The sequence below is a fragment of the Accipiter gentilis genome, chromosome 10 (assembly GCF_929443795.1).
Source record: "Accipiter gentilis chromosome 10, bAccGen1.1, whole genome shotgun sequence".
Classification (NCBI taxonomy): Eukaryota; Metazoa; Chordata; class Aves; order Accipitriformes; family Accipitridae; genus Astur; species Astur gentilis.
This window is the reverse complement of record NC_064889.1, coordinates 5,523,648-5,538,722: the sequence shown is the minus strand read 5'-3', so window position 1 is coordinate 5,538,722 and position 15,075 is coordinate 5,523,648. Positions and strand designations below refer to the sequence as shown.

The 15,075-nt window shown below is 41.8% G+C and overlaps 1 protein-coding gene across 1 annotated transcript; it reads left to right on the top strand.

Annotated features, from left to right (window-relative positions):
* The first annotated feature begins 322 nt into the window (after window positions 1-322).
* Window positions 323-13,954, top strand: CRABP1 (cellular retinoic acid binding protein 1). Its single transcript, XM_049813128.1, has 4 exons — window positions 323-475; window positions 1,012-1,190; window positions 3,932-4,045; window positions 13,632-13,954. Exons 1-4 carry the CDS (start codon window positions 406-408, stop codon window positions 13,680-13,682), a joined length of 414 nt encoding a protein of 137 aa, XP_049669085.1. The 5' UTR covers window positions 323-405; the 3' UTR covers window positions 13,683-13,954.
* The last annotated feature ends 1,121 nt before the right edge of the window (window positions 13,955-15,075 follow it).

Sequence of the window (15,075 nt, the reverse complement as noted above, 5' to 3'; positions counted from 1 at the left end):
TTGCCCTCTCCCTTCCCTGCCTGCCTCTGGGGCCTTGCATCAAGTCCTCAGCGTCCACCCCAGCTACGGGACAAGGGACTGGCTCCTTCCTGGGAAGCCCCAGGAGGCAGCTGGCGGGCTGCAAGGCAGGGAGTGATGGATGGAGGACTGGAAGGATGGATGGATGGATGGATGGATGGATGGATGGATGGATGGCGGGGCCGTGGCTGGCGCGGGGGGGGGGGCACGGCTGCCCGGCGGCGCGGTGCTGGCCCCGGGGGAAGGGGTGGGGGGCCGGGTGGGTGTGACCCGCTCTCCCAGCCGCCGCCGCCGCCGCGGTCCGCCCCCGCTCACAAGGTGCCTGAGCCCGAGAGAGAGCAGCAGCGCCGCGTCCCCGCCGCCGCCGTCCGCAGCGCCCGCCCCGCCATGCCCAACTTCGCCGGCACTTGGAAGATGAGGAGCAGCGAGAATTTCGACGAGCTCCTCAAGGCGCTGGGTGAGGCGCTGGGGGGCGGGGGGCAGCCGGCAGCGGGCGGCCCGGGGCTGCGTCCCGCGGGAGAGGGGGGACGCGGCGGGGGGCTGCAGCCGGAACCGCGCTCCGGTGCCCGGCTGCCTCCAGGGCCGGGCACCCGGGAGAGCTCCGTGCGCCGACCGCGGGCCGGAGAGCCTCCCGCCGGCGCGGGGGAAAGCCGTGAGCCCTGCCCGGGGAGGGGCGACCGCAGGCACGGCACGGTCAGAGCCTCACCTGCGGACGCCGGTGGTTCTGCCGGGGCGGGGGGGGGATCCGGGCCGCCGCTGGCCCCGGCGGCTCCTGCCGCGCTCCGCCACGGGGATCCTCGCAAGACCCCGCGTTTGCCGCCGGCGCGGAGCCGGCCGGAAAGCCGCAGCTCCCGACCGCGCCGAGCTTTGCCGTAGGGCTAGGCGCGGTGGCCGCCGGCCTCTCGCCTCCCCCCGACCGGCGTGGTGCTGGGCGAGCTCGGCCCGGGGCACGGCTGGCCGCTTCAAGCTCTGCTTCCTCCCCGCTTCGCCCAGGTGTCAACGCCATGCTCAGGAAGGTGGCGGTGGCCGCCGCCTCCAAACCCCACGTGGAGATCCGCCAGGACGGGGACCAGTTCTACATCAAAACTTCCACCACTGTCCGCACCACGGAGATCAACTTCAAAATCGGGGAGAGCTTTGAGGAGGAGACGGTGGATGGACGAAAGTGCAGGGTAGGAGGAGAGCCGAGGCGTGTGTGTGCGTGTGTGTGTGCGCGCGTGCGTTACCAAGTTATTTTCAGATGGGACAGACGCATCTGCTGCCGGTGTCCCCAGACAGTGGCGTTACTGCCCTCCACCCTCTTCCCAGAAACGCTCTTTGGGGGTTCTTGGTGGTCGCCGCTCCTCTTGTCCCTCGTCCGACGTTTTCCCTCGTGCAGGGTAAAACTGAAATCTGAAGGCAACAGAGCATGGCAGGTCTCAAAGGCAGAGTTTGAGTACCCGCTTGCCGGCTTCTTGGCCGGCAGGGTTTTGTCCAGCTCTTTTTGCTTCTCTCTACCCTGGAGACCTCAGCTGCAATGAAAGCTCTCCCCAGCCTCTGTCCCTGACAGAAACATGGGGAACAGTGGAGCAAGAGAGACCTCAAGAGTCAGGATTTAGTGCACAAACCTGACATAACTTTTGTCCTAAACTGAATCAGCTGAGTTCACAAGCAAGGACTGCAGGCTGTTGGTAGTCTGGGGCTGAAATCCTCTTTCATTCCCTTGCAAGTGCACGTCTCCAGTTTGCTGATCAGATAAGTCTTTAACAGTGTAAGGCACGCTTCCAGCGAGTGTTACACCAGCCATAATTACACCATCTCCTTGTGCAGAAGTGCATTAGAGGGCATTCACTGGAGTGTTTTGGGCTTGATTCTGTGTGTGAGCCCCTGCTCCTCTACCTTTGTAACCACTTCTGTGGCTGTGGAGGGAGCTTTAAGTCAGCAGCGTCTGCCACCAGCCTCTCTCTGCTGTAGATACGTGGGGTCCGGAGTATTGGAGAACTGGGCTGTAATCATAGCTGTCTTTTGAAAAAAGTTATCAAAGGCATGGGTTCGTTATCATTTCCTCAGGCACTTTGCTGTCACACTTAGAAGTATATATAAAACACTTATAAAAGAAGTATGAATAAAGAGTATCAAGATGTAGTCCCAAATGAGAATACAGTTTTAAAAGTATCCTATGGTGTTGAAATAATCTACTTTCCAAAATATGATCTCTGCTAATTCTTGTGCCAGCTTCTGAGAGCATTTGCACCACTAAAAATTCAGAGCTTACTATCTCCAGTGCAATTGCTGTGAATTTAAATTTATGAAAAAGGGAGGCAGACTCTAGGAGTCAGTGAACATTTAGAACATCGACTTGATCTCTAGGATGAGTTATCATGTATTTAACAGTTTGTTCAGGAAATGTTGCTGGCTTTGTTAATTTATCTTGTTCGGCAAAAGTAGTATGTTCGCGTCTTCATGCATAATGCATATACAATAAATGTGACCCGCTTTCTAGAGAAGGATTTATTGCTGCAGATGGAAAAACAATAATTACGGCTGTAAGCTATGAAAGTTGGAAAAATCTGAAAGAAATGTGTTTTGAGAAGTAGTAAATTTTTTCCATGTGTTGTGAAATTATTTATAGTCTGCTCCCAGGAATAAGTTGTACTGCAGTGTGTATATAACCAAGATGTGGCCACAGAGCAGAAACTGACAGATAATAAAATAATACTTCAGAATGTAATTTGGAATATCTGGCAAAATTGCTGACTGGCGATAGATTTTGATACACTTTATGGGGTGGAGGGTTTTGTTTTGCCAACTAACTTGATCCATTGTTCGTACAGACAAAGAGCGAGTCATATGTAGTTGCACTGCAAGGCATAGCTTCTATAACTGCCATTTGAGATGGCTTGTTGGCTTAAAAACCTTATTGTTTTGAAAAAATATTTATAAAGTAAACAGCTAATTTTAAATCAAAGTCAAGTTTTTTTCCTTTGGAAAGTCTGGGAAGTGTTAACTTGAATTTATGCATGCATATGCACACACACATGTATATGTATATGATCACAGACTAATGAGTATCTCCCATGAGCTAGTTATAAAGCGATTACTTGCACATTCATTACAGGGCATCCTTCTGCACAGCTGTTTCATTGCACTGTAGAATAATAGTTCAGTGCTAGAACGAAAAGCAACAGTCAGGGCTTGCCTGTTTGTGAAAGCTAACCAAAATCCTATGGATTTTTTTTTTTATTTTTCAGTGGATTCATAGTCGTTATTGAAATGCTTTGAAAAATGCCCAAGGGTATTTCAATCTCCGGACCCACGACCTTAAAAAAGTAACACTAGAAACATTAGAATTCTAACAAAGTTTCTTCAATTTAGTTGTGATTTATTCTAGTTTGTTAGCACAGTAAGTGTTTAACATACAGTTAACTTGGCACGGTGCCATACAGCATGAAAGGTTTTAAGGGACAAATACTGCATTATTTATGACCACAACATGATACATATGATTCTTGATGCTTTTACGCTAAGGAGACTCTGTACTGATAAATAACATGTCAGATCAAACCACATGTATACAAAGATGCTCGGGAATGTAGACACTACATTATCACATTTTTAAATTATACTTTTCAACATCAAGCATTTTATGACAACTGGGTGGCTTTTCAATTTGGAAGCAAATGCAGATTTATGCTGAAAAGACACATTTACAATTACTTTGTTATTAATATATACCTATTTCCAAAATGCCCCCTCACACCTTAATTTTGATTTCACCACTTTCCACTGATGTCTTTTTCCCTTTGCCTTTATCTATCTATGTGTTGCTCCTTTACTGCAGCAATTATTCTCACTACCGTTCATTGTTGTCTTTCTGCCTCGTGCTGCTGGGGAATATAATTAATGTTATTCCTAATGGTTTTCTTGCCTGCAGAGTTTGGCCACTTGGGAGAATGAAAACAAGATCTATTGCAAACAAACTCTTATTGAGGGAGATGGCCCCAAAACATACTGGACTCGAGAATTAGCTAACGATGAGCTGATTTTGGTAAGAACCTTGCATCCACCCACTACGTGCACCATATTAACAGTTTTTTGTTACCGTGTAGTATGACTTGCTATTTTTCCTTACTTAAATCCATCTGGAAAACTACCATTTCCATACTCCTCTACAGTACAATTCATACAACACTTTTTTCCCCTTTCTTTTTAAATTTTTTTTTTTTTTTTTTTAAGAACAAATGAAGATATATGCAGGTTCTCACTTGCATTTTATTGCTCTAACTTTTGCCATACTTTTTCTGGTAGAATAATCACGAGTGGGCCACTTCTGCTCTGTAAGTTCACAACACCACCAAAGAATTTGCTTGATTTATTGCAGGTTTTCTCTGGTGAAAGTGAGATCAAGGCATTTGACCTCATTTCTGGGGAGCCTTCTTTTTTAGGCATGTCCATAATATGTTGCCTCTTATCCATAATCACACAGTGTATAGCAGGAAAGATGTGGCATGTTGTTAGCATGCTGTAATCTCATTCTGGTTTTAAAGAACATCTAATTCCTCCCCCATGTCTGCCACCTTCCCCAATTCCTTGATAATCTCTGAATCCAGTTCAGAATCGCCTTCCTGACTTTCTCAGAAATACACCGATTTGCACATTTGCTGTCGGCCAACATCCCCTCACTCCTATGCGACCTTCCATATGGCAGCAGGATTACTGTAGGCATTCTGAGCAACACCTCTGCAACTGCTTCACCATTTATGTTGTGAATCATGTGCAGTTTATTTATTTATATTGTACGTATTTCTGGTAGATTTGAGTTTTCTTCACTGAATCTTTCCTCAGTAGTCCCTCTACATTAATGAAACAATATCCAGAACTAGATAAAAACATAGTTTCTCTGAGTTACAAGTAGCACAAGTTAGTTTGAGTTCAGAATCATTTTATTGCATGTTCTTACTAGTGAATTCCAGATAAATAGTTGATTAGACTGCTACGCCTCATCAGTCTGGGCACAGAAGACAGACTGCTGGAGTGACGGGAAGAAAACATCAAAGCAGGGAGGTTTTATTTCAGACTATCACACTAGCTAAACCTCTGCACTTTAAAAAACAAACAGCCTCCCCAGTGTTTCTCTAAAGCAGTTTGGAACTCTGTTTTTAAAATTGCATCTGAAATAAAAACAGGACCCAAGCCTAACCAAGTATAAACAAAAAGCTTTTAAGGTGTTAATATTATTCCAGACATCCTGGAACTGTTCACCCACCCCTTATGAGGAGGTGTATGCTGTTAGTGAAATCACACTGGTTTCTATTGAATGAATGCTCCAATTCTGGATAATTTCTTTTGACTCAACCACTGGACTTCTTTATATTATCAAAAAACTTCAGAAGGCAAAGTACTTTGATCTCTGCTTCACATCTTTATATATAATGCAGCGGACAAAATATATTCTCGACTATAAATTTTCCAGCTTTCTAACAATACATTTCTGTAGTTTATTATTTAAGCAACAAACTAGTGAGGCAGCTGTTAAACAAAGTGAACTGCTCAAAGCAAAGCAAGAAATCCAGTCATAATACAATTGCCTCCTGCAATCAGCAATGTGAACTTACCCTGCTGGGGGAGAAGAATGAGGTTGGTTAAGAAACCAGAGCAATTCAAAGATTGTAAAGCCATCTAAACCTTTTTTCTTGTATAATACAGTCTGTTGAGCTTTTCTGAATTAATTATTTTTCAAATTAGGATATAAATTAGAAAAACTATTAAAATATTTCCATTTATAGGAACTCAGACACAACATTTGGTAAGTTTTTTTACTGGTTAATTTCCTTGCCATTAAAATATACACTTTATTTATAACCTGGATATGTCTAGGTTCAACTTCTAGTCATTACATATCGTGTATAAAAGAACCTAAAAAATTTGTCTAAAGTTTGTTATTGCAAATACTTCTCTTAACAACACTGATCAAGCCACCTCTTGGAAGAACATTCTTGTTGTCAAGCTAAATCATTGGAACACCCTGAGCCCTTCAATATAAAGCAAGCTTTCCCTGAATCGTTCTTTCAGTGCTTCTATAACCCCCTCCAACTTAACAATTTCCTTTCTAAACTATGAACACCAGAAACACACATACTGTTTTGGTAGCAATCACACTAGCACCTGATATCATGGTGACTTCATGTCCCTACTCTCATCAGAAATTATTCTGATTCATATGCAAAGACTTTTTAACTCTTCTTTGGGAGCTCATGCTGAGCTGATCATGATCCCAAGTAATTTTCCTGGTTTCTGATTCCCCAGACTGGTCCCCTTCCCCTCTCCTGCAAGTTGGGACTATGTTCATTGGTTGCAATGTACGATTTTACCATGGCTTTATGAAAACAAGAGTGTTTGCTTCCAAGTGATCCAGATCATTCTTTTGGTCTTTTACTGTTTAATATGACATACAGTTCCATTCTCCTACCTCCTTTCTGGAGCATAATGGCCTCTTTTGCTTTATTAAATATTAGGACATTACTTGGTCCTCAGGACAAAGATTTTCAAGCCTCTCGTGACATTCGATGGGACTGAATGTACAAATCTTTTAAATACATGGGTCAACATGTTCAAAATCTTCTGACACTCAACTTAGAATATTTTATCTTATGCTTGGAAATTTTCCTTGGATCTGAGTCTGCAAGCCCCCACTTACATCTTCTTCAAAACTAAGATCACAGTGAGAAGAAGAGATCTTTCTTTGTCTTCTCCTTTTCTTTCTTCTTCCATCGTCCTAGCTTTGTTAGGGTTCTTTAGGACCTGAAATTCATTCTCATTCGTTTTTGCTGCCCATATCACTTCAAACATTTACAATTCCCATCATCACACTTCTCAAACCTCCCTACTTACCTAACAAATATTTTCTGGTCCTTTACTCTTTCTGATGTGCTTTGGTAAGCTTTCCCTACTTCCATTCTGGCAGAGCACCTTAAGTAAGCAGAGGGAAACCACATTCTTGTGAACTTCTAGATGTCTGCAGCTGGAAAGCTGTCTTTATGGGGCAGAGCCTGTGATGTAGCAGTTTAGGAACTCTGTAAGGCTGATACTTATTCTCTCAGTCTCTGTTCCTGTTTCTCTGTCCAAAGAAATCTTTCAAGAAATCTTGAGTCTCCTTAGCTATTACATGCATTTGCAGAAGAAATCAAGCAAACTCATACCACACTTGGAAAAAGTTGCAAAAAGGAATCTAAACTCTGTTAGACTGAGGCATGAATGGAAAAAAAGCTTGGGGCAACAGGCAGGGGGTAAGGAATGAGTTTTATTCTGCTAAGACTGGCTGCATAAATGTTGGACCCTTGCCACGTAATTTTGATCTAATATACTGCATTGCTTAGGGGGTCCATTTGATTATGACATTTTCCTAGTGGAAGGATGTATTATTCTCCCCAACACAGCATGTTAAATAAAATGCATTTATTATCACATACAATTTAAAAAAATCAGTGTTGAATTGTCATGACTACCACAGAGCTATAATAGAAACCATATTACTGTATAATTATCAATCTTTCTTGCATCCTGGCAGAACGATTCCTTATGTTCTTCAAAGATATTCCCTTGGAACAATATGATGATCTTCCATGTCACATCATTTCCTCTGGTACACGGATGCTGGGAGCAAACTATTTAGTTAGCAAAGGTTTTCTTTACCTTCAGGTGCAAGTTAAGTTTGCCTTTAGTTCTCCTTGGCTCCTTGCAGCATGGAGAATGAGATTACTCTTATTAGTAGTATAAATAATATTTGGCTCATACAATGGCAGATGTAGGTCTAAAGTTCTGTTAGAAAAAGAATCCTTCCAGCTGAGCAAGGGAAGAAGGACCAAACTCTGCTTTATAAAAAAAGGTGCTGCGAATGTGTTAGAACATTGCAACTACTTTCATCAGTGCTATTTATTCTAATCTCATCTATTTATTCTAATCTCATCTGATGCACTTGCTGTGATTTCAGTGCTGCATTTTTACATGGAATATGCAAGCAAGGGAGGGTGAAAAGGATAGATTCCTCTCAAAGTCCACATTTGTTTGTCTTAACTGTATCTTTAGATTATATTGTATTGTACTTTAAGACTATAATGCAGTCAGAATATCTCTATTTACAACTCCACATTCATAAACTATACTTAGATTAGCACTTGAGTAATAAAGATCAGAATATAACACAAAAATATATATTTCCTTTACTTGTCTGAAAATTAAGATCTGGGATGAAGTCTATTCAAATATTCTTTTTCTTCCTTTTTATAGTCTATAATGTTTTTGCTGTTGCTGTGTGTTTTTGTCAGGGACATTAATGAGCTATCAATCACTTGTGTAAGTCAGAAGAACAAAGGGTCTGCTCTTTACAAAGTTAAAGGATGCTGGTTCCAAACATTAGCTCTTCAAATGAGAAACATTTTTACTCAAACTTCATCTGCATTGCTGCTTTCATGGCTGCTTATGCCTCTATCAATTTTAGTTTAATCTGTAACACACAAACGTTTTAAAGTGGATGATTACTGAAGAGGGGCTTTAAAAACAGCCTCAGACCACATTTTACACAGTTCACGTATCACACAGGGGTTCTCAGAATCAATTATAGCAAGGGTCAAAGATCAGAACATTAGGGGGGTTTCAAGCATGGTTTCTATTCTACATTCCCTCCCCAGAAAAATCATGCTGTAGTTGATTAAAACTGGTCAACTGTGGAGCCTAGATGAGTGAGTGAACATTTTTTAAATTATATTGCTGGCTTCTAAAATTAAACTTAGTAGGTGAGAAGGGTCAATAGAGATTTGGAAGATACTTTGCAGCCAAATGCCGAGATTTGTGATGTGCCTAAGCCTTGTATTGAACAATGTTGAACTACCTAAGTGTTTAACTTTTCTATAGTTTCTGGAGAGTGATCTTAAATCAAATCAGTTATCAAAAGCAGGGTCTACTCATACTGAGGTCAGTGGGGGGTTTTGCTGCTGACCTCGTTAAAGCAGCCTTGATAAAAGTTCAGAAGCATGTAATAATGCATACATATGTGTTGCATGGACCTAATGCTTTAATTCGCTATTTCTCACAAGCAGATTTACAAGGGGGTTTAGGGATCTGCAGCCCTTGCTCACTAGTACAGCCTGGTCTGGGTCACATCCCAAACATATCAGCAGAGAAAGAAGCCAAAGCCATGTGCATCTTGGATGCATCTCAGCCTGTATACAGGCTCTTATAATATCAGTTGTAGCTTAGATGTTTGCTGTGTACTGGCTTGCAAGACTACTACTGGGAAATACCATTGTCTCATGTCATGGCATGACTAAGGAAACTGTATAATATAGCCGTTCTCAAACACAAATACCAACATTTAGGTACCTTGATAAATGACCTGATTTTGCATGCTCCTGTTGATTGATATCCTGCAGAAAGTGAGGTTGTATATTGGGTGATTTGCTATTAATATCCAAGTTTGAAAATGGGGGCTGCACCTTCTGTGACTATGGCCCCATAAGGATCAACCTCTTTCATAAAACATTACGGGAGTCAGGAGGAGAAAGGAAATATACAATATGCCTTTATTGTGAAGATTTGTATCTTTATTCTGGATAACATGGAAGTTTCAACGTGGACAAAGCCTTTTCTGAGGATTCATTTAAGTAATACCTTCTCTTCTCCATTTGTTTGCTGATGTATTCTGTCTTCCTTTTGCAAGTTGCCTTTGCAGGTTGGTCAGTCATGAGCAGATAACAGGGGATTTTTGCATACACTGGCAGAAGTGATCTTCCCCAGGTGATTGTTTCAACGACAGTCTTCCTAATTATACTGTGTGCTCCGCTTATCACAAAGGCTCCTCAGCAAATGTTTGTAAAGAAGGCCTTCAAAAAGCAGATTTACTCATACAGTAATATATTACCACCCTGTAATTCTCTGTTAATCTCTAGTGATGTCAGTGGTCATCAGATTTCGAGTGAACTGAAAGAGGTCAATTTATTGGATTATCCCCCTGTGCAGGGCTTTGTTTGCAGTGTGCTTTTGGACTCTTAGCTACAGATTATGACAAGCTAAGCGAAGAAAACAACTCTGTAATTTGCAGTCATTGCACATTTAAAATCCTATTTTAGATTTAGATAGAAGCCTTGCGTTGTAGCATTTTGTAAGATAAGTGGGACCTTTGCAAGCTGATGAGAAGGTGGTGTTTGAAAATCCTGCATTTTCTCATTAGATTTCAATTGCAGATTGGTAGTGTTGCACTTTTTTTTAGTTGGTCTGGTGAAACTTCACCACCAAATAGCCAGGATTGCTTGCGCTCTTTCTTTTTATTAGGAAGTTGTACTCCTTTGGGTCATGGAAATCTTTATATTAGGCTTGTTCTGACTGGAACTATCACTTCTTTCCAATCTAGAATTAGAACCATAGACACTAAACTGTTTTATCCTACCCTTGAACACAATGATTTAAGTGTGAAGGATAGAGGCGTAACAGCCTTTTGATTTGGATCTTCCCCTGAGCTGGGGCCCATCTGTACATTAGATGTTTCTATGAGCAACCCCAAGGAAAGGAATACAGCAAGTTTGACCAAGTTCCTATTCACTTTGTTTTGCAACATTTAGTGGAGTTTTATCAGCAATGCTACTAAGTTACAATGATAGGGAAACACCTTTTACGTAAGTCCGCCACGACAATCATGACAATCAAAGCCATTTATTTATGTGCTTCAGTATGGAATTAGGTTTTTAATCATCTGAAGGGGTATAAGGTATAAAATCTAAGTGCTAAAAAATGCAGCTTGTTCCTGAAACAGGTCAGAGGCCACATAACCTCAGCTGGGTCTTCAAGGAAAGAATGCTTGGCTGTTTGAGAAGTGCCCAGTGGCTACATGGTACTCCACAGTAGTTGTAATTGGGCTTTGCATGAAGTTTATCTCTTTACAATCTAGATTTAAATATATGATTGTGTTAAATTATAGTGGTTTTCGAAACTGTGAGACTGGTGTGTTGCAGAGAATGACAATCCTTGTGTATAGCAACTGATTAAGACTACTATGTATTTGGGTTCCCCAGGCATGCCCATGTTTCCTGCACTTAATTTTTATCCTGACAGAGCAATTTTAATGCAGTCCTTTGCCTGAGATTTTCAAGAGTCCAGAAGTCCAGCTGGAGCTGGATGTTGGAAGTACAAAACGAACAGCCATTGCGCTTTGTCACAAGCGTGTCAAGTTGTGACTCTCTGAGTGCACAACAGTCAGTCTGTGTGTACATACAGTGGACTTCCTGCCTCTGCAATGCATTCTGGATGCACCCATACTACTGAGCTTTCCCAGAATGTTACTATTTCTTTTTTCTTCCTCCACAAATCTTTATCTTTATTTTCACACTCCCTCCTGTGGGTCTTGCAAGGAAGCTGCCAGTCAGACTACACTGATGTCTTAGGAGCAAGCTCTGCCCAGGAGTGCGGTCTCAGAACTGGACACTAGAATTTCAGATGCTCAGACCTACAATGGCACCCTAGGACAGACCTGTGGTATGGATCACATCTATTTCAATCTACTCTTCCCTGCAGTGTTCCCTCTCCATATAACTGCTGAGCTGTTGTGAGAGTAACTGCTGTTGCACAGGTTTAGGGGAAGAAGTTTGTCTCTTAATTTCCCCAAAAGAATAGACATAAATTTACTAGGTAGGTTACAAGAGTTTTGGCAAACTGCTGCTGCTGCAACCTTTCTCATTACAACTGGCTGATGTGGCACCCACTCGCATCACAAGATGTGGCTGCGTAGCTGTGTAGCTCCAACTGTGAGACTGGAGCCGCGCCAGCTCTTGAAGAACACTACACAAAGACCGTTTTACTATTGTTCATGATTTGTGTTGAAATAGCAGGGAGGACCCAAATTTCACTGTGCTTAGCAGTGCCTGAATGTACCATAGAAAGACAATCACTGTGACAGTGACCTTCCAGTCTCCACAGACAACCTCAAGCCCTGGACGGTCCTCTGACTTACTTTCTCTGGCAAAGCTCTGGCCGAAATAATTTTGCCTTTGTGTATAGTTTTGGAAATGTTGAAGGAAGCCATAGTAAGGGTATTCACAGCCGGTGCTGTGGGCAATAGAGAGCTATCTCTAACATTCATTTTCCTTTAACATTCATTTTCAGACAGTTTCCTGTGTAAGCTAAAAATGTATATGAAGATTGATATGATAAGCTTTTTATATGCATAAAAACCAAGCCTGTATCTCCAAAATACTAACAGACTTTTCTCCTCAATAAAGTGAACAAAATATAAGCCAGAGTCAGTTTTAAAGCCAAGTCCTTTCGAAGAAGTGTTGGCCAAAACAGGTGTAGAAAGCATTAAAACAAATAAAGTCCAGCTGAGTTTTCATAACACACTGGCGTAGGTCTTAATTACATTTTTCAGTGAGACCTTGGCAGTTATTACAGCCAAACTTCCCACCTCACAACTTGTTAGTGGTGAGCTTGAAACTTTCTGTCAATGTAGCTGAACATGAAGGTTTTTTGCAGTCAGTATTTCCTCACTCTTGCATCCATTATTTCCTTCATGTTTAATTGCTTGCTTAGATTTCAGCCTGCCAGACCTGAAATTGCATACAAACACTTGGCGGTTTAGGTGCCTTTCTCAGACAGCTGCCACAGTCACTGTCCTGCCTAAGTGTCCTGATAATATGTGCTGCAATATTGCTGTGGTAGAATTGCCTTTTAAGTGCAGAACTACAGAATGATTTAAAAAAACTCAGGCTTTCAGATGCATATCTGAAAACTCTGTTTCAATAGTATAACACCATATAACACCAACTCTAAGTATCTAGAAAATCAAGGTACTCTGAAGTACTGAATCTGGTATAAGAAATGGGATGATAATGGGACATAGTCTGTAGCAAGTCAGTGATTTTCAGACGTGTGGTGATCGAATGTTTGTGAGATCTCATAGATGTTTAGTTATGTGAAATGAGTTTGATCTCCACTACATTTTCCTCTGTTATGTGCCCTCATTTCAGACCCTTACCGTAGTTAACAAATTCACCGATTCAGGTCACAGTATCCTGAAAGAAGGTTGTGATTGACACTGCCCACATTACAGCTTGGGAGAGAGGGTTTTGGTATCCTAGCATGGTGTGCCAACATCTTGCAGCAGTATTATGTTTACAGGTTATACGTATACATTCTCCTCGTCTTCAGCATTGCTCCACTGACTTCATTTGGACTACTCTGATTTACACCTGCAAATATCAAAGAATACCTTTTGAACACGCCATCTGAATTCTACCCTCAGCATTTCAAGTTCAAAGTGCTGCAACTGTTTCTAAATATAACAACAGTACATTCCAAATTCTCTTTCTTTTCTCATGTTTATTTATAAATGCATGCCAAGAAACTACAGAAAAAAGGGAATTTCTGCATCATTTATCATTCTGACAAAATTCATCATGCCTTGGAAAAAAGGTCACTTACATTGCATTCCTCTCCCAAAATGACTCCTTCCTTTACTCTCATCTGTCAAAAGACATAGGAAAATGTACTTCTGCTGTAGAAATAGCTTCTATAGTAAAAATAACATTTAAAAATGGTGTTAAATGTTTGCTGGTTCTATCTCTTCTGATTGATATGTATTTCTTTTCCAGACCTTTGGTGCTGATGATGTTGTGTGCACAAGAATTTATGTAAGAGAGTAAAAACATCAATTTACTTGTCATCTGGGATGAAGTGGAGAACTGTGAAAATCCCCAGTATAATGAGTATCTGTGTGTGCTGTTACTAATGCAGTGTTGTATGTGACCGTGTGTGTTATATCTGAACCCATATCCTCTGTTAAGTGTATTTTGCTTTCATTTTTCATTGCAGACACTATCCCTTCCCACTTTTATGCCATCATTTTTCGTGTCTGCTTTGTATTTTGTAGTTGTCACTTGCTATGGTTTCATCAATTATTAAACTTATTGGGCATAACTCACAGCTGTTTTGGGGTGTTTTTAATAGAAAACCCAGCAGTGCTTTGGTTAGGACTGAAACACTTTTTATTTTCTGTTGAAGTCAGTGTGGAGTTTCACTGCTGTTGGCTAGCACTATGCTGTCGGCTAGCACTATGCTGTCAGGGAACACCTCCTAGGGCAACATAAAATGCAGGAGAAAAAGTGAATTGCAAGGCCTTTCACGGAGCTGCAGGCTGCTCTCTCAAACCCAGAGCTCTGCTTCTTTCCTTCTTTCTGTCCTGTCTCCTTGGGAGAGTTGTTGAGGAACAGTTCCTGTATCCTGTGATTGCTGGGACTGTGATTCAGCAGAACCAGAGAAGACAAGGAGAGATCTTTATGCTCTTTCCTGATGTGTCTCTGAAGAATGCCCAAACTTTCCCTGTTGAGATGCTCATTATCCAAGTACAAAACCCAGCTTTATCCACAGGACACGTAACATTGTGATCATGGCTAACACATTGTCATCACACCCAAGCACCTCAGGCCTGATCAGAGAGCCAGCAGAATCTGACAGACTTTACTTGTTTGGGCCTTAAAAAGACAAAGCTGAGGAAAGCTGCTTTTCTCTTACCTTCTCACCTGGGACGGAGAAAACTTCCAATGGCTCAGTGTTACAGCTCTCACTTTCGGTGACTCAGTATTTCATTCATTGAACAACTAAGTATTTCTCAAACCAGGGCCATAGTTCAAGAATGAAGGAAACACCAAACTTAATGTATTTATTCTGGCTCAGAGTTCTGGCCACAGCACTATCAAGTATTAGATTCAAGCTGAATAGACATTCCTCTAATGAACCAGAAACTCTTCTGTTCTTCAGCCTTGGAAATACCTGGAGATTGAGACTAGAAGCACTAATTTCAGCGCAATATCCAAGCTTGTCTGACCAACTTTCAGCTTTGCAAGAGTAATTTATCTGCTTCATGTCACACAATCATAGAAGATTTTTAAGAGGTTCAGTGTTAGCAGAATATATGCCCTGTTCACTGGACTGTGGTCAACATTCATAATGGGAAAATAGGTCCAAATCTTGATCATCTTGGGACATCCATGGGAAACAACTTACTTTGTCTCTTCATCGCATTAGCTATGCAGAGAA

What these genes read in the sequence shown, in the direction of transcription:
- CRABP1 (XM_049813128.1), top strand. Translation starts at nt 406, where the DNA reads ATGCCCAACTTCGCCGGCACTTGGAAGATGAGGAGCAGCGAGAATTTC. An exon ending in TGGATGGACGAAAGTGCAGG is followed by an intron (nt 1,191 to 3,931) that starts GTAGGAGGAGAG and finishes TCTTGCCTGCAG; the next exon opens with AGTTTGGCCACTTGGGAGAA. An exon ending in CTAACGATGAGCTGATTTTG is followed by an intron (nt 4,046 to 13,631) that starts GTAAGAACCTTG and finishes TTTCTTTTCCAG; the next exon opens with ACCTTTGGTGCTGATGATGT.